The 20493-nt window shown below is 37.9% G+C and overlaps 1 protein-coding gene across 1 annotated transcript in view; it reads right to left on the reverse strand.

The window, feature by feature from the left end:
- The window catches only part of map3k22 (mitogen-activated protein kinase kinase kinase 22), a 51683-nt gene extending 31738 nt beyond the window's left edge, over positions 1–19945 (reverse strand). The window contains exons 1-3 of the mRNA XM_038293729.1: positions 19576–19945; positions 3882–3965; positions 3506–3550 (exon numbers count right to left, since the gene is read on the reverse strand). Of these exons, the coding sequence (XP_038149657.1) occupies positions 3506–3550; positions 3882–3900 (64 nt within the window). The 5' untranslated portion in view covers positions 3901–3965; positions 19576–19945. The remainder of the gene's footprint in view (positions 1–3505; positions 3551–3881; positions 3966–19575) is intronic.
- Positions 19946–20493: the final 548 nt, after the last annotated feature.

Consider the following 20493-nt stretch of genomic DNA (forward strand, 5'->3'; position numbering starts at 1 on the left):
TACTTTCAGAAGGAAAGACCATTGTTTGTATACTTTATAACAAATCCGAATGCAAAAATGTGTCGATATTTTGTTAATTATGAAAATGCTCATTTTTTACAATTGTGGTATTTCCATTAAATGGGAAATATAATAAAAAATGTAAGCAAATACTTTTTTTTTTGTCACGCAAAAACTGGAAACAACATGGCAGCAGCAGACGTAAACACATGAGATTCATCAATGTTTTAGCCACAGCTCTAGTGCTCATCGCTCTTATCGTGCTCATTGTAGTAATCTAAATAAAGAATACTCAGTCTCCTTGTGAATCAAACGTTCCACGCCATCATCCTCCAGCTACTTCCAGTCTTCTACTTCTTCATCATCTCTCTAGGGAGTAAGGTCTGTTTCTGAGATCACTTGACTGGCGAAATTTACATTGTTTCCATTTAGCAAATGTATTTTCGTAAATAGAATTTGCGCAATTTGGTGGTTAATGGAAACGCAGCACCTGCCACTCTGTAGTGATTTTTTTGGGTTTGCACAGCCTCAGATCTGGACAATCCCATTCTTTTGCAGTCAAGGATACAAAACAAACACAGTCCTGCAATGCGCGTTTCTGTGGAAGAGGATTGGTTTGTTGCTTACAGATAATAGCAGAGTTGGGAGGAGAGAGCAGGAGCCTGTGTTTGGTGAGTTGGTGACTCACAGCAACTCGCCATGCAAAGGCCAGCCAAGGCTAAACGCCGGCCCAGTGGGAAGCCACAAACTCACACACATAGAGTGTGTTACTGACTAAGAAACTGGCTGTGGAAACGCCAAACAAACCACGTGAGCCTTCACAAGGATTTGGATCTGATTTGCTGGATGGTTCAGGTTACCTGCAGTTCGTTTCCCGAGCTCCTCCTGTTCTGACTTGGGTAAAATGTGACCCAAAAAACAACAGGGGGAATTCCAGGAAGCTGGGGAGAGCAAGCGACATTGCACAATGGAGACTGATTTCAGGACATTGCATCATCACTTTGTATCTTTTTTCTTCTTCTTTCATTTCTCAGGGTTAAACTAGAAGCTGTCAAAGTAACAGGAACTGCTGTCCAAGACGGTTTTTTTAAAAGATATTTGCCTGCAACTGCTGCTCAAGCAAAAAGAAAATGCAGGCGCAGATTTTTTTCCCTTAAGTCTAGTAAAATATCTCTCCTTGCAAGTCAGTGCAACATACAAACCAGCAAGGCAGAGAAGAGTGAGGCAAGCTGCCTGAAAAGACATTGAGGGGATTTCCTTGAGCCGAGAGACACATCATGGCAAAAGCATCCGGCGGGATTAGCAGCCGGAGCCAGAAAGTGTCCTAACTCTCCAGCAGCAGCCAGGTCCAATCTCTGACGCACGAAGCACGCTCAGATGCTCAGAAACACACCAGCTATTTGTAAGCAAGGCCCACCGTAAGCACAGATCTGTGCTCAACTGAATAAATGAAACGCAGTCAATTTAAGGCCTAATGGATGTAATGTTTAAACACTTGGGGTTAATCTTTCACTAAGGATAATAGCTCTGATGTAATGCTGGGTACTGTAGGCGTGTAACAATAACTGTGCAAGGAATGTTTGCACAAGGTTTGTCCTGAAAGTCTAGGTTTGGGTCAATAACTTTCAAGCCTCTGCCAAATGGACACATTCCAAGACAAATATTTTACATAACTGTGATTAGGTGCGTAACGTACATATAGTTATAGATAGAATCTTAAAGTTTCTGTCTAGCTTCCTTTGTTCGTTTAGCTACACTTGATTAAGGACTTATTACAGGAAGTCATTACTTTCAATGGCAAGGAGCAACATGTTCTTACATTAAGTCTTTATTTTATTACTCTTCATTTTTTTGTGTTTTTATTCTTGTTTTTTTCAGTAATGGGTTGTGCAGCAATAAACTAATAAAAAAGAAAAGTTTTTTTCCCCCCAATAGTACATGGACATAATGCAAACTAAAATAAATTGGGGGAGTTTTACATCAGGCTAAAAGATCAGCAGCAGGGAGTCCCTAGAATGCCCGACAGTCACTCAAAAGAGTAACACAAGACATGACACAAAGGATCCCTCATAGACACACCAGAAAACATCAGTTCGGTAGGATCTAAATACAGCTGATGAGGTCTAAAATGTATGTTTAGTACTTCTAATGCCACCATGTATACCTCTGATTGAGACGCTCTACAAACAGTCTACTTTATATTGAATATTAGCATATCTGGTACTACTGTGCACCAAATTACTTCCAGGCAAGTAGACCAATCCTTAAGCACTACAGGACCACTGTAGTTTTGTTGAGTATTTTAATTTGTAGCATACACCACTTAATGATATTGGACCAAAATAGATTTGGGAGGTGCTGGTCAAATATGGGCACTCGGATCATGAAAGACTTGCAACCTTTGATGTTTTCAGTAGGGGGGTCCCAATCCGATATTGAATGCAACTCTTGGCTGTTCCAACGGGTGCATTTCTGAATTCTCCCGAGTGGTGCACGACTTTACATAACTGAATAAAGTGAATGTGATGTTGATTATCAAGGGGGCGGGATTGTTGTGGCGGAAGGCAAGCAAGTCTGGTTGTGGCAGGTTTGTCGGAAGCATCTTGCTGACCAGTTAGCAACTTAGTGCTAGTAGGTTCCCAATTGGAAATTACATTGGGACCAAGTAGCACTTAGCAACAACACTGTCAAGGAACGCTATGGACAGCGGAACCATGCAAGTGAGGAGAGTTTTGTGTCGGAGGTCATGGATGAGTCTCCTCCTTCATACATTACTTATTTAGAGGAAGAAAGTGGGATTGAAGATGGTGTGAAGATGACGGCAAGGTGGCAGAAGCTTGGTTTGGTGTAGAAGGCTTACAGCCTTACGTGTTTGAGCCCTTGCATCGCAACGCTGCCAGTTCTGTTAGCTCTACGCCTGCCCAAGACACAGACGTCCATCTCCGTAAACACTGGAACATAACTCAGTAGTAAAGTAAATGATTCCTATTTCTTATTTCAACCGTTTCGTTTATTAGCTGCGAGATATGAATCAAGATGCTATGATGAAAAAAATTTGATTGACAGAAGACCATTGATATATGATTGGCCGAATTTAGGTGTACAAGCTGATATATAACTAACTGGTCTGCATAAAATAACGGAAAAAAAAAACACATATTTTAGGAAAAGATTTTTTTTTTTTTATATAAATTTTCTAAATTTTGCGACAATCTAGTCTGATAAAGAGTACATTCATATACATGTTTAAGCCAGAATGATTTGACATTTAAATATGACTTCCCTACGACTTTAATGATTCATGCTAATATCAAATCAGGTCGGTATCTGTCATTATTCAAAGCGTCAATATCGGAATTGCGAAGGAAAAAGTTGTACTGGGACACCCCTAGTTTTCAGGACCAGAGGAACACAAAAGGAGGCAGCATTCAGTTTTCATGCTTCGCTCTGAAGTAATCTGAAGTAATCCTTTAATGTTCAAGATGCTTTACATCATATAGTTTACCTGGTGTGTTCCTGTGCTGTCCGGGTCCATTCGGGAGACCGTCATCTATGGAAGAAAAAAGTGTGACTGCTTTAGGATGACATCAAAATATTCAATGAATCAATATGAAAAACAACTGTTAAAGGTTATGAACCAGATATCTTCCAGGAAATTTTATAAAAATCATCAGCCTTCTCATCTGGTGGGTATAAAATGATAAAGATGTAAAACCACAAAATTATAAACATAGTTCTTCATGTGTACACATCCATTTTTTAAAGACAATTAGCTTACTTCTGCTGTTCTTCGCCACAGGAAGTGTTAAGGATGGTCGCGTTATCTGTATGGACGTTTCTATATGAACACATACAGCAGTCTGCTTTCTAAACCAACTCACCCATGTTTACTGTCATCATCAGGAAGTGGCCCTGTTGAACTCGAGCACAGAGCTCAACCTCTCTCCAAATACGAAGACTTCACCCTGAGAGAAAAACACAAGACAGAAAACGACAGGTTTTCAACATCCCATGCACTCTGTCACTTCTCCTTCAGCTCACTGCATAATATTTTCTGTGATTACACACAAAGAAAATAACAATGGCTAAACAGGATGCAGGTGGTAGTACCAACACAAAGGTTTTATTTCCTAAATGGCTCTCCATGCTTGTGTTATTTATTTTATATTTTCTCTACCCTGTTACCCCTGAGATTGGCATATCCTTTTATAAAACAATAATAAAACAACACAGCAGCCAAGGGCTGCATTTGATGCAGGCTATTAATGAAAGTACTTTTATAACCTCTTTGAGGGAATACCTCTAGTTTAATGATAGAGCCATATGCCGCTGAGATCCCATGACGCAGACATTAAAGGCGAGGAGCTTTTTAAGAAAAGCCTGCCTCAGGTTAAGACCATAAGCTTAAAAACAAAGTCAGCCCATATTCCATGCATTCATTTAGTAACCTAAAAAAAGGCATCACAAAGTGTAAGAGGAAGATTTTACCCAGTGATGTAATTCAGACTTTCCTAATTGATCCTATCAGCGGTTTCCTACATATATGGTGTTTTTCACTCAACTACTTTTAGAATTATTTGTATGTTATTTGAGTGCAGGAATTGAAAAACAGGAACAGAAACTTACAAACAGTGGCTGCACTGCAACACTTCTACATATCAGCTTACTGTAGTGGAGACTGTCGTCATGAGCTGGTATGTTATATACTACAGCATTGATCACCTCACCAAAAAAGGCTTTCTAAGAAATTTCAAAGAGCAATATCCACCTGAGGTCAATTTAAATATGCCCTTTTATTGCATTTAGGAAATCTTACGTAGGACTAAGATTGAATACTGTAGGGAATCTTCTACTTTTAAGGTTAAATTCTTTAAATAGAATGAAAATGTATTCAGACAAATGCTTTATCCTAGACTGAAATGGGCTGACTGACAGAAAACAAGGTTCTGATTGAGCTTTTTAACCAAAATGGTTCAATTTCTCAACCAGAACTGTTCTGTAAAAGAACTGGTGTGCTTTTCCACTCATCTCACAATATCCCATTGATTTAATTTATCAACGTTTTTGCCATCACAAACAGATGATTCCTCACCCCTGCAGTGGGAGCTGGAAAATGGTATTTTGAAATACTTTAATACCACATACAGGTAGTATAAATAAAGACCCACAGTTACAGTGCTGACTATCTGCTCTGGCCCATCAGCAAAGTAAGGCTCCAAAGCCAGAGTTTATCATGGTCGAAAGACAAAGAAGTAGTGTACGGTGAGCTCCAGCACCAGTTAAGCAGTGGAACCAGTTTGGTGGACAACCAGGACATTACCTGGTGGTTTTAACACACTGGATTACAGCCACCTTTCCCTTTTGTTTTAGTCACAGTGTCAATGTCTTTACTGTGAAATAGTTATGTTTCTCCACCCAATGTTAAACAATGTAAATGAATAATAATGATTCTACTAGATTGCAATCAACAATTCACCGTTTTGCTGTCATTAGCTCGTTACCCATCCCAGATTGAACTAATCAACAGAGAAGATTCTCATATGATGCAAAGTTAATTTTTAAGCTCCTAAAGAAACACCCTAATGATGGCTGTTCAATACCAGAGGTATTTTCAAACAGCTGCATTTGTCTTTTCCTCAGTCACTAGAAGAGTATAGTGAGTCTTTTAGCTTAAACTGATGGACACAGCACCAGGTGGGGGAGGGGAGCACTGTTTTACAATTCTCTGGCTACTATTTCAGATTCTTTTAATCTGAAGCAGGATTATAAAGTATTGGAATATTAGTGTAAAAAGTATTGACCTTCAAAAAGGTTAATTTTCTTAATATACCAAAAAGGCGTACAATGGCCAGAAGACAGCATGGCGTAGTTTCACATTAGTCACAGCATGTCTTATACACAGCGTGTTGTTCTCGTGTTTTGTGCTGCATTCACGACGAGTAAACAATGCAGCTATCACTCAAAAGGTATTTTTACACCCTTCAAGTAATGCAAATATTTCTAAAGTTTACTTAATTTTGCATTCAAATTTTTTTCCTAGCAGAATACAACATGACATTCCAGACTTGTTTTAAACCTTTTAGTGAACAAATGGAATGCATACATTTCAACTCTTTGCCTTATTTTTACAGCTTTGGTCATTTTGCACAAAACTTTCTTTGGCAGAAAATTATTTTGGAAATTTATATGACGATTTTAAGTAATGGTAATAAGGTTAGTGACTCCAATAAATCAAATCTACCAGTAGGAAGTTATTTGGCAATTGTGGTTAGACATAAGGGCATAAAGGTTATGCCCCTCAGCTAACTCCAACAGGACTCAGAAATAAACAGAAATTAACAGTGACTTTTATACAACACTTTAGCATGGTAATCTCCCCAAATGGGAGAAATACTTCCATATAAAGATAAATTAACTGATAAGTCATGGCTTATGTCCATGGCTATTAAAGGACTTATTTAAGGGCATAAAACAGAACTTGTGGGGGGCGTTCAGAAATGCATGGGCAGACGTTTGTTCTATTCGTTGAAAAGAGGTGAATTAACCCAAAGTCAGACACTACGAACCAAAAACTTCTGCTTCAGTATGTCACAAAGCCTTAAAACTTTGAATTAGCATTTCGCAAAACAAATAAAGGAGTCATAACCTGGTTTATTACTTTGACATGCTTTTGACACCCTTTTTTTTTACCTTACAAGGTTACACACAAGATTTTGACTTGTGTCTATGCATGTTTATGTGGATGTAGCATTAGCAACATTAGCAGTTTTGCCATGGTTGGGTTACCAATCGTTTCCCAGTCACATTGGTAAAATGGTACACATTCAGTAACATTTGAACTTTGGTTTATGCTTGATGCGTCTGTGAGGTCTGTGACAAGGAAAATTTGTAACTATGCAGACAGGTTCGAGTTGGAAACATGGCGAGTGAGCAGCAGCTTCTGCGGGTGAGGGTTCGCAAATGTAAACTTCTAGAGTGGAGGTCTTCAACAGGGGGGTCCGTGACCCCTAGGGGGTCCACGGAGGTATTGCATGGGGGTCGTGAAAGTTTTGGTTGATTAGACCTGCAATTTTTTCCACTAATTGAAATGTCTTTAAATACACATTAACATGAATTCAACATGCTGTCATCAATGCAAACATTCAGCGACACACAGGAGCTCTTTCAAGCTGGGCACCGTTTCATTCACAACACCTGTCCCATCAACGAGGAATCAGAATCAGACATACTTTAACAATCCCAGGGGGCGAAATTACTTTTGTTACATGTCTCCATCTGTAATAGGACCAGTTTGACCAATTTCATACAATATATATATATATAATTAGGGGGTCACCGCTACATCTCGCCAACAGTTTGGGGGTCCTTGCCTGGAAAATGTTGAAGACCCCTGTTGTAGAGGCATGATATGATTTAGCTCATAAATACACCACTATCAACAGATTGTGGAAAAACCCTAGGAAAGAAATGACTGTTGCTCTCGAACAGTGTGAAGAGCCATTGATAAAGTTGTAAACAGCTGTGTTTTCTACTTCCTCATGTAATGTGGTGGACTGCCTGATGGCGAGCCCCTAATTGTTGGATTCACTCCTTTTGGGGTAGAGAAGGTAGCGATGATAGCAAGTTGAGCTAATGTTAGCATCCCTTCATTTTTTATGTTTGATATCATTTTTGATATTTTAGGGCGACAGTGACGTCGCAGGTTGGGGGCCAGGTGGTACCACTGTATGGCATCCTCGCGTCTGTCAGTGAACCCCAGGGCAGCTGTGGCTACAATGTAGCTTGTCAGCATAAGCCTGTGAGTGTGCGTGAATGGGTCAATTACTGAATGTAGTGTAAAGCACTTTGGTCCAGTCCTCTGACTTGAAAAAGCGCTATATAAATAAAGGCCATATGCCATTACCATTTAGAAAAATGTATGAAGTAAAAAAAAGAGGTACATATATTTTTCTTTTAATTTTAGATTTCTTTTTTCTATTTTTTTCCCCAACATATCATGATTTTAATTTACCAGCTTGTTAAGCTTTTAAAGAAACGCTTTTTTTTTCTATTTTTTTTTTTTTTAACAGCCATAACAATACTTATAGGTCCTGATCAAATCAGATCAATACTAAAGGGTGTATTCACGGCAGAAATGTTCTTTGGTATGCTTGTTTGGTCTGGACCAAAAGTGATTTTTTTTCTTTTTATCCGATCCGATTCATATTCATTCAAAATGCACTCTTTGAAAGTGACCTATGAAGAACAACAAAGCCAAAAGGGTGACAGTCTTTGTTTCAACTGGTCAGAAGTGACTATGGCTGTGTCCAGTGCATAGACCTGGAAATAGGGTTAACTACCACGGAGTTCCTGCAGGCAGCACCTCTTTTTTTTTTACATTTTTATGCAGTTATAACAACTACAAAAACATTAACAGAGTCAATGCAGCTCATTCAATGTATATTTTGAGAATTTTATTTTTCTTAAAGTAATGATACTGTCAGAGGATACGTCCACCTCTTGCTAGTAGTAGCGTTGCTAAGCTACAGACAGCAGAGCAGCTGTGACTTTAATACCACTTTTATCACTACAGTCTCTTGCTAAGTCCAAAGGGACTTATGCTCTCTGAATTTGGGCCGAACGAGGCCTGTTTGTTTTCGTACCTGAAGCAAAACGAACCAGAGTCTGTTTAGACAGAGTTTGATGATCTTTGCTGACATCTGCACAAAAGGTCTGGACCAAGGGGGGAAAATAAATCTATGTGTCATCTAATGTGTGAAGCAGACAAATTACATGTGAAATGTAACAGAAGATTCTTCAGTTAGTAAGAGCAGTTTTTAGAAACACATTAGCTTCCTACTGTTGTGCTTTTAAATGTTCAAAATCTGTGCACAGCAAATGTCCCTTTCCTCTGACGTTAAGGGCATAAAAATCTCCCTGCTTTTCAGTGGAGCAATAAACACTTACTCTTCTTGAGTTGGTTAGAAAAACATTTCATGGGAAAAATTCAAATGAGTCCAAAATTAATTTATGGGCTGAGTGTCGAGGATAGATGCAACACAGAATCACAACTGGGTACATTGATTGAGAGTTAAAACTCTACATGTGTAAACAAGAGTAAAAAAAAAAGACTTTGGATTGGAGCTAGATATGAGATAACACAGAAAATTTATACACAGTCTGATAATGGTGTTCTACCACTATCAGATGGTCCATGAACTGGTCCAGTTCTAATAGAAAGAAGATATTTTCTGATGTTTTCATAGGAACAATCTAAATTAGGATCCCATTGTTTGCCTTATGCTGCTTGTCACATATGAGAGACATGAAAAAACCTGACAGGTGGTCTTCCAAAACCATCCCGCCCAGTCCGTCCTTGCCATGCACACACACACACAGACTGGCCTCTGTCCTCTTACTGCCAATCACCAGATGGTCCATCTGCTTTGGCCCTCTGCACAGCAAGATGCCGAGCTGGAGGTACCCACTGATCACTAGCCCAGTTCTCCACGCAAGTGGGCAATCACCCAATAGGATAAGGGCTCACCCCTCCTGTCATAGCATGAGACACCAAAAATTTATAATGAACTTCACACAAAGCCACAAAAAGTGGAGCCTAACTCTTGAAATTCCACGCTACAATTTTGCTTTTTGTTTCAATGAGTAAAAGGAGATCAGCGTCAGGACTATGTGGGTCAGACTCAGCATATATGCGCCTGTCAGCACACACTGAGCTCTTTCTGCTCTCTTACATCACCTTCCAACCAAGCAAACACTGTAATGATGGCCTTGGTTTCCAAGGGAACCCCCCTTGTTTCTTTAGACTGCTCTCCAGCTGTCTAAGGAGTATAGCCTCATATCTGACATCAGTGTTGTGGACTCCTGGAATAATAAACTTGGCTGAGGTCAAGCACACGAACACTATGAGGCTCATAGGGCTTCCACTACCAAGCAAAGATCCAAAGATTGGATTGGAGCCTACAGGCAATGGGCAATAGTTGGTCTAGAAAAATATGCACACATGTTGGCTTAAAAAACTACATTTTATCTCAGAAACAAGGGTTTAAAGCCCTTTTGTTAAAAATCTGGACAGATTTTTTCTCAGGTGCACTGGACTTAGAAGGACGATGCCCCTCCTGCACCTATTGCTGCACATTGTCTGTTTTCTGGCTTAAAGAAGGCCAGTAAACATTTCACTAACCGACAAGTCAGAAGAATTTGGCCATTAAAAAAAAACTTCATAAAATGTCCCCTTCATAAAATGTCCCCTACACTTTGTACACTTTTTCAAACATCAGTTTTTGTCCCCTGCATGTTTTACTGAACAAAAACAATGTTACGCTACAGTACACAGACATTCGTCGAGCAGGACCAAGCGGAAAGCCGCAGCTCAAGCTGAAGCCTGCTTCCCTAAGTCTAGACCGCCCACAAGCTCCTGATTGGCTGTCTCTGCTGTCACTCCTGAGAAGCTCACTTTACAAATACCTGATGCACCACTGAATCGGGTCTGTGATTGGATAGTCAAACACACTGAAGTTAGTTATATTCAAAAATACTTGCTTCCCTCCCTTTTTAGAAATCAAAATTTCATCCATGCACGAGCCCATTTCTCCTCCTGCACACTCTGTTTAAAATTTGTTGTTTGCATCGCTCATACAAGCTTAACCTTTTAATAGATTTTCTATTTTTCCACTATGTCAGACTCACCACAGGTAAGTGAAAATGGGGGAAAGCATGTAGGACGGCCTAACGTAAACATATCACCAGAATGATTGACAATTAGGAGAACCACTTATTTGATGATCCACCCAGAAAAACATCCTCTATTATACCTTAAATTGTCCCGCCTGCACAGCAGAGGATGCAATGACGTCACATGCGAGCGTGCTCAGTGTTTACTGAAGTGCATCAACAATGCAATCTTTTCAAAAGGGTTGAAAATAAAGACTGCTCTCTGCATTATCGTGCACCATGGTAGTTTTTCTTCCCGTTTCTGCGTAGAATGATGGAGAATAGTGACCTTTGTTGAGTATCAACGGTGTACAGCCAAATAAGGAAACATTACCTTCTGACACAGGAAAGTTAATGAGGAGATTTCTTGATATTAGCAATCCAATGTTTCTTCAGTGAGGTACAGTGGACTAACATCTAACTGAAACAGTTAAAACGACAGCAAAAATGTGAGAAGGTAGGATAAGGAATCTGCAGGTTTGAGGTAATGTTGCTCGACAAAACACCTCAGCAGCTGAAACGCACAACACGCAGGATGTAAAGGCTGATTAGTAAACCATGGCTATTTAAGTGACTTACTCTTTTCAAAAAGGTCAGCAGTGGGTGGAAGGGGGGGTTGTTGGGATGGGCTGACTGCATGCGGCTTCCCCACATGAGTCAGAAGGTTTATGCTGGTTGATTCTGGGAAGTAAGACAATACTGAGTGTTTTTTCACTTACTAATAACCCCAAGTGTTTATATGCATTAGCATAACTGAGATTGTTTTTTTTTGGAAAGCTTTGATTTATTTGTACATATAACAATAAAAAGGCCAAAGCCCTCACACTGGGACCCAAAACACAAGAGGAGTCAGCTTTCTATTAAGGAGTCTTTATTTGTAGGCTCATACCTTTTATTTCAGCTGTAAATGAAATAACCCGAGCATGTTGAAACGCAAAAACTTAAAAAAACTAAAACCTACAATTTAAAGGTATAGATACCTGTTGAATGTTTGGTTACGTTTATTGGGTGCAGTCTGAATGATAATCTATACGCAGTGAGCAGGAGTTGTGTGAACAAAACAGTATTGTTATTAGAGCAAGATTGGTTCAAAATGATAGAAAGAAAACAGCAGCTCTCACTACAGCTAAGGTATGGAAAACAACACCAACTAAGTCTAAAATTCAAACCAGCTTACCAGAGTTGGATGACAGATAAGTGGAAAAACTTTGCATTATACCTCATGAACGCTTATGTCCAATATGCCTGCTAAAATAGACAGACTGCTGGTTTTGGTCTTATAACTGTTTAAGGGATATTTTCTTGGAGTATTTTAGGCTCCTTATTAACTTATCCATTATTTAGCACGGATTTCCCAATCTGAAATTAATATCGGCTATCATTACACAAAAAACTAATATCAGATTTTATCAGCCTTCTCCTAAAGGTTTCTGTAACTCATCGGTTAACTTTAAGAGTCAGTTGTTTTCCTATGTCCTGTTGCTGATTTTTGTTCCCCATTTAAGTAACATTTAGGGCTGAAACAATTAATCGTGATTAATCGAATATTTAAATTATTGTCAACTAGTTTAGTAATTAATCATTAACTGGAACATAGACACTGTAATTAATGCCTTTAGCTGACAGAGCAACCCACTAAGAGCAGTAATTATACCAAAATTGTAAAAATAATATGTAAACATTTTGCTTTTAGGAAAGAAAATATGCTAAATATAATAAAACAATACGCTCTATCCAGGGCTCCTCAAGTGGAAACGTATAAGTTTCATCTGGTTTAATTATGTAAAAATGTCTTCTTTAAGGATAATTGAAAGAAATCAACAACTTAATTGATTTGCAAAATAATAACTTAGTTGCAGCGCTAATAATATTACTTAATTAACTCTTTTCTAACACTCTACAGCATAAAATAAGTAATGAAAGCTGGTATAATTCCTGCAGATATATCGGTCAATATTGCTATTGGCCAATTTTTGAAGCTGCAATCAGGACATCCCTATTATTTAGATGCCACAGCCTACCCAAGTGCTGTCCCTGGACTCTGAACATGGCTATCCCGTTACAACCAGTGTTCCCATCTTCTAAAGCCCACTTCAAACAGCACAAGCTTACAAAACCTGATTTATCGCTGACTAGTTTCATTAGAAGGATTTCACCGACTTTCAATCTCCAGAGCACCTTTGGGACATGGTGGAACAGGAGATTCCCATCATAGATGTGCAGCCAACAGATCTGCAGCAGCTACAAAATGCTGTCTGTTAAATGACAAGTGCTTTAAAAGAAAATAGGAAAATCTATGCTATGAGATCGACAATTACTATCAGCTGAAAATGACCAAATGTACAATTGTACACAGCCCACCAACTCCCTTTATAGTAAAACTGTGCAGCTAAGGGAAATCAGTGCAATCCGTAAAGTAAGCTGTCTTTTCCATTATGAGGCGATGTGCTTTTACAAGCACATTCACTCATTGTGTTTCTCCACCCAAATGCAGCCAAGCAAAGCAGAGACGCAGCTCGTAGACTTGAAGCCGTTGCATCAATCGAAATGTTTGAACGGAGCTTCGCTTCAGAAATAAACAAGGAAAACTTTGGGTGTACGAACCATAAAGATGAACTTGGTCCTGCAGCGCAGTGTTGGAAAAAAAAAATCCCCTCATCTGTCTGAACAACTGCTGTCCCGCTGCTGTATTTTTAAGACATGCTTGCCCGCTGTGTTATTGTATGACCCAGAGTGTATGTAGTCTATCCGGCTGTCCTTGCAGCCTTGGGGTTCCATTTGCTGCTGATGGTATTGTTCTAATGGTCAGACAGGCCTTGCAGACAAAGCTAAATCGAGACAACTTCCTCTAAGTTTCTGAAATGCAGACCTCGCTGGAACCTCGCTGCCCTTTCACAGATAAAGAAAGGAGACCCAGACTGACTCTCCAGAGCACAAAGCCTTTCACTTGGACTGTTGGCTCGCTTTAAGTTTGATTCCATTTACTATTTTTTCAGACTTCACACACATGACATACGTACCATATGATAATGCCAGAAACCATTTTACAGGAAATACTTTAACATAGCTGTACATAGCAGTTACAAATCTTTGTAATATTCAGAGCCATTTGGGTGCAAAGATTGTTTTCATGTATGCAATCACTGCTTATTTGCTATGGCCCCATCCTGAATTAAACGGGATGAAGCTTATTTAACACTTTTGATTAAAACATTTTTTTTAAATGATCCACAACCCTAATCAGGTGATTTCATTCATTTGGTGAAAACATAATGATGCAAGAAAGATCTCCAGTGAGAATCAAAACGTTTGAGGAACAAGAGTTAAACCAGTTCTATATTCATCATAAAACCTCAAAGGCACTGAAATCCTTCTACCTAATCAGTAGCTGCGCAATGAATATGATTTCATGGCTGTTTCTTTAGATACAGCGATGCGTTTTTTTATTTTTATTTTTTTTTTGTATTTTATATACTCTAATAATCCCAGAGGGAAATTACTTCTCTGCATTTAACCCATCCCCTCGGGGAGCAGTGGGCTGCCATTGTGGGGCGCCCGGGGAGCAGTGTGGGGTTAAGGGTCTTGCTCAAGGACCCAGAGTGGCAGTCTGTGGGAGTGGGGGATCGAACTCACAACCTCAGGATTCAAAGCCCTATGCCCTAACCACTAGGACAAAATAAAACTGTTACTTCAATGCAAAATACAGAGAATTGGCAGAAAAAGCCAACAAGCCCTACAGAAAACTGAAGGAAAAGGAAAACAATTCATAGTTTCTTTTTTCACAAACCAATACTAATTAGACATGCAGTCAACATTTAAATCCCTTTACTCTATCCTTAATGAAACCTGTTAACAGAGAGTAGCACCTGAAGAGATATACTAACAGGACCTGCAGAGATATACAAGAAGGAGCTGCAGAGCTCTACGACTCAGGTGGGAGAATCTACTGACAGGACGACATACAAAATGTCCCGTTCTACAAGAAACAAAACATCCGACTTAAAAAGGACATCAAACTGACCAGAGAATGAAACAGAATCAGCATCATTCTGCAAGTGGGCGAGTGGAAGAACGGAAGGATTTATATACCAGGCACCAAGATAAAACCTGTTGGCTGCTACTGATGACATTAAAGTCTTCCAGCTACTGATATTTAAGTCAAAATCCTGAGATTAAAGTCAGAATGCTGAGATTAAAGTCAGAATGCTGAGATTAAAGTCAGAATGCTGAGATTAAAATTCAGAATGCTGCGATTAAAATTCAGAATTCTGAGATTAAAGACAGAATGCTGCGATTAAAGTCAGAATGCTGAGATTAAAATTCTGAATTCTGAGATTAAAGTCAGAATGCTGCGATTAAAGTCAGAATTCTGAGATTAAAGTCAGAATTCTGAGATTAAAGTCAGAATGCTGAGATTAAACTCAGAATGCTGAGATTAAAATTCAGAATGCTGAGATTAAAATTCAGAATTCTGAGATTAAAGACAGAATGCTGCGATTAAAGTCAGAATGCTGAGATTAAAATTCTGAATTCTGAGATTAAAGTCAGAATGCTGCAATTAAAGTCAGAATTCTGAGATTAAAGTCAGAATTCTGAGATTAAAGTCAGAATGCTGAGATTAAAGTCAAAATTCTGAGATTAAAGTCAGAATTCTGAGATTAAAATTCAGAATGCTGCGATTAAAGTCAGAATTCTGAGATTAAAGACAGAATGCTGCGATTAAAGTCAGAATGCTGAGATTAAAGTCAAAATTCTGAGATTAAAGTCAGAATGCTGAGATTAAAATTCTGAATTCTGAGATTAAAGTCAGAATGCTGCGATTAAAGTCAGAATTCTGAGATTAAAATTCAGAATGCTGCGATTAAAGTCAGAATTCTGAGATTAAAGACAGAATGCTGCGATTAAAGTCAGAATGCTGAGATTAAAGTCAAAATTCTGAGATTAAAGTCAGAATGCTGAGATTAAAATTCTGAATTCTGAGATTAAAGTCAGAATGCTGAGATTAAAATTCTGAATTCTGAGATTAAAGTCAGAATGCTGCGATTAAAGTTAGAATTCTGAGATTAAAGTCAGAATTCTGAGATTAAAGTCAAAATTCTGAGATTAAAGTCAGAATTCTGAGATTAAAGTCAGAATTCAGATATTAGTCAGAATGCTGAGATTAAAGTCAGAATTTGGAGATTAAGAAGAAAAAATTATGGGCCATTTGTTTTAAAGCATCTATTTTATCTCTATTTCAAAATGATGCAATGATGTATGTTGGTGTTGGTATGTCCTGTTTAAATCCAAACAAAATGCACTGATATTTGTGGATGTAAAGAAAAAGTCAACTGCAGCTGAAACAATTAATCGGATGAATCGTGATTAATCGATTATTGAAATAATCATCAACTAATTTAGCAATCGATTAATCCTTAACTGAAGTATATAGACTCTAAAATATGCTTTTGGCTGACAGAACGACCCACTTAGAGCAGTAGTTATATCAAAATTGTAAAAAATGTATTAAAGATTTTGCATTTAACGCTTTATAGGGCAACTTACTGTTTTTGGTCACTTCAATATGCCTTACAAATGAAGCCATACAGCTAAAATACTACCTGGCAGTGCACGCCACTTTGGCATTTATTGAACTGAATGAGTCCTTGGATGATAATAACCAGCTAATGCAAAAAGTTAAAAAGCTAAATGAAAAGTGATTAAGCCAAGTTAAAAAGTAAACATAAGTGGATGTATCAGCATTAATATCCTAAGCTTATGCAACAAAAAAAGTGTTTGACTCAGTTTTTCATGAATTTCTGATAGAATAACGTTAGTTCTTTTTCTTAATATATTAAGGCGAGGGACTGTTTATTTTTACATTGACCTTGATTTTTGTCATCAAAATATACATTTTTTTTAAATGTTACAAAAGTAATAAGGTCTTGTCTTACCCTCCAATAACAGTCGTAGCTTGAAACTTTGATTTTAAAAGTATTTCACTGAATGCCCTATGGGGGGATAAGATGAAAAAAAAATGTTTGTTTGTCTATATGCTCTATCCAGAACTTCTCAAGTGGAAAAGTTTTAGTTTCACTTGGTTTACTTTTGTAAATAAATCTTTAAGAAACCTTTGGCTATCCAATTATTTATTGATTAATTTAAGAAATTTCCAAAATAAGAGTTATTTGCAGCCCTGCTTCACAAGGCAATGCACATGAAAACATCTGTTATACTGAATCTTTCTATTAGTTATTTACAGTATCTGTCTGATAATTAACAATCAAACCAATAGAGAGGGATGCCTTTTATAAAAACCGAGAGGAAATGTTTTCTTCTTTGTCTTTTGCACTAAACCCTTTAAGTAACCGTTTAAGTGAGTTTTTACGAGGACATAAACATTCTCTCCATATGATTCACAGTAAACTTTGACCACAGGCCTCTGCTCTGTGGGTATCTAGCAAATCAACACGCAGCATAACATATCATGTTACATTGACTGTTATTCCTCTCTGTTAAAAAGAAAATCTTTACTAAACAGATCTTTTTTTTTTTAATACGGACTCTACTGAAACAGCTCTCCATGCTCTCTGCTTTAGAAAGAAAAAAAAACACATTCCTAACCAACTCTTTCCATTACTCATCAACATTCGCACCAAGTTAAAACATAAAACACAAAGATCAGTTCTACACCCTTCTGTCAGAGGCGTCTCTGGATTCTAGCACCCATCAAAACAAACCTATTAACTTCCTACACCTCTATTTGTAGTGATCAACAGAGGGATTTGTCCTTTCATCTGATCCCCAAATTGTTTTTTTTGTTTGCTTGTTTAGTTTTTTTGACAGAGGCACAGAATTTATATCTGACAGGATTGTCCATTAGAAAGTAGCTACAGCTTTAGGGCTGTTTGTGAGCAAGAAGCATGATAAATTCACCCATTGAATAGATTCTATAGATTCATTTTATCAGACTGATTTTTATTCTTTAATAAAGTGTCACGTCTGGGATTAATTGCCTCAGGCTGGGCTAAATGAACTAGCACTTCTGGATTAAAAACTTTATAACTTTAAATTTCCTTCTTTCCAGTAAAAAAAACAACAAAAAATCTAAGCACTGTAATTTTCCAGATGAACTGTGATCTCTATGCACTAATCAGGCTGATGGATGCTATTCTAAGGTTGTCTTTTGAGGCATTACCTTCTGATTAATAAGAGTTATGCCAAATAGGAATAAACTATAAAAACATGTGATAAATGCTCTTTGAACAAAGTACATGCTTTCAGTCCAACAAAAAAGGAATGTCCAGATTAATTAACTCAAACATACGGAAGAGGATTAGGGCCACTGGAAAAAAAAAAGTTAACTGATTTTTAAATATTATTTCAGTTAAATATGGGGAAAAAGTCAGAATTCTGACTTTAATCTCAGATTTCTGACTTTAATCTCAGAGTTCTGGATCTTACTGTCGATGGGCACTATGAAGGAAGAGATGTTGGAGCACTCAGCTTCACTGACAAAAATATGAGTTGTTTGAGACGGTCAGTAACACATTGGTGGAAAATGATGAAATTAGGTGACTTTTTACATGTCTGAGGGGTCCCTGGTGATACTATTTCATTAATGGAGGAGCAGAAGGTGATTAAAATAAGAGAACTAGTCTCTAAAACAGACATGGCTACAGGTTGATGCTAACGTGTTTCTTAGCTTTCAGACTTCAGCCAGAATTCTGATAAAAAAAAAGTCAGAATTGTGAGAAAAAAAGTCAGAATTCTGAGATTAAAGTCAGAATTGTGAGATTAAAGTCAGAATTCTGAGATTAAAGTCAGAATTCTGAGATTAAAGTCAGAATTCTGAGATTAAAGTCAGAATGCTGAGATTAAAGTCAGAATGCTGAGATTAAAATTAGAATGCTGAGATTAAAATTAGAATGCTGAGGAAAAAGTCAGAATGCTGAGATTAAAATCAGAATGCTGAGGAAAAAGTCAGTATTCTGAGATTAAAGTCAGGATTCTGAGATTAAAGTCAGGATTCTGAGATTAAAGTCAGAATTCTGAGATTAAAGTCAGGATTCTGAGATTAAAGTCAGAATGCTGAGATTAAAATCAGAATGCTGAGGAAAAAGTCAGAATTCTGAGATTAAAGTCAGAATTCTGAGATTCAAGTCAGAATTTTGAGAAAAAAAAGTCAGAATTCTGTTGTTTTTCCCCTCACATTATAATGAAATAAATTTTAAAAACCTGTCAAGCTTTTTTAATTTTTTCAGTGGCCCTAATCCTCCTCCGGACAAACAAGTAGATATTTGCATGGTATTAAATATGCATGAATGGATGAAGGGTCTGACTCAAAGCTGGGTGCAACTTCTGGACAATTGCAAAGGAAATCAAGTCTGCAAATACAGCTGTTTTTCAATACACTTGTTTTAGTCATGCTCCATGTTTTTCCAGACTCCCCAACACTGTCAGGATGCTGAATCAAGACTTCTTGGAAGTGACAATGAAACAGGAAAGGGGAGCAGAATGAAGCTCAGAAGGATCTGCAGCCAACAGAGTAATGCCATTGAAGGCAGATGGGATATTTGTGCAGAGAGGTACACGTTTTTTTTTAGCAAACCAAACAAACAAAAACACTGTTTAGTCTGTGAAGCATCATTGTGGGCTTGTCTCGATTCAAACTCACTCACTCAAACAATTGCATTGAAAGCAAATGGAGTCCAATAGTTTCCACTCACAAGAAGAGCTGCTTTGGAAGTTTGCTGCCAGTGCAAACATTCATCCAACAGCATTGATCACAAAGAATAACTTCAAATAATTCCAAGTGTTCAGGTGGTTAATTTAACTAAATAAGGAAGAATAAAGAAGTGATCAAAAGCAAAACAAAACTCTCACCTTGTCTAAATGTGTCCATGTTATGGCTGTTGCGGTAGGATACGACAAAGTTTTTTTTTTTCTTTTTTGGTTTTGTTTGTAATTTAAAAGATAAACATTGAAAAAAATTCCCAAAAACAGTAAGCACAAATATCCGGAAACTGCGCTGAGCAGAAATAACAGCGATCCAGACGCACTTTTGCTTCAAAAAGCTCCGCTTTTTCTCCAAGGTGAGTAATCCAGAGTGGGTCGCCGCGTTTAATGATGGGGGGCTTGGGGTGGGCTGCACCGGGGACCCGATGGGATCATGCAGGAGAAAGTTTCCACCGACCCGCGCGCCTCTTGTCTCAACACACTCTGCAAAACAGGCGAGTTTCTGCTCAGAGCTGGGAACCTCTGACGTCAGCAGCAACGTGAGCTGACAGTGAGGTCCGGGAAGTGGTGACGCGTTACCAAGCCGAGGTTTAGACAAGTGCTGCCCTCCAGTGGACTTCTGAAGTCACTGCAACAATTGAAAGACGACTGGGATCCTGTTAAGTTCTTCTTCATCTAGAAACACGAGAACATCTTTTTTTTACAATTGTTGTGTGGTTAAGTCCTTTTGGGACAAGATTTATGATTGGTTATCAACGAAAAATGTGATTCCTAATTTTGAATATAAAGGAGTTAAAAGGGGCATTACTTTTCATGATTAAAAATTTGAATTTTTATGTAATATAATTTTCAATTTGGGGAAATTCTTTATCCACAAGTGCAGATTCTTTAAAGTTTCTCCAAATTTTCAAGCATTCAAAAATTATATTAAAAGTTTTCATGCCTCGATTAAGTTACTGAGGAACAACAAGGCCTTAAAGTTGTCAGACCTGATAGCAATATTACTTTAAGTAAACCCCTGTGTTTTTAATTTAATTTTAATTTTCTTTCTCATTCTTTTATATT

Source organism: Cyprinodon tularosa, unplaced genomic scaffold (assembly GCF_016077235.1).
Source record: "Cyprinodon tularosa strain WSP-4 unplaced genomic scaffold, ASM1607723v1 ctg33, whole genome shotgun sequence".
NCBI lineage: Eukaryota > Metazoa > Chordata > Actinopteri > Cyprinodontiformes > Cyprinodontidae > Cyprinodon > Cyprinodon tularosa.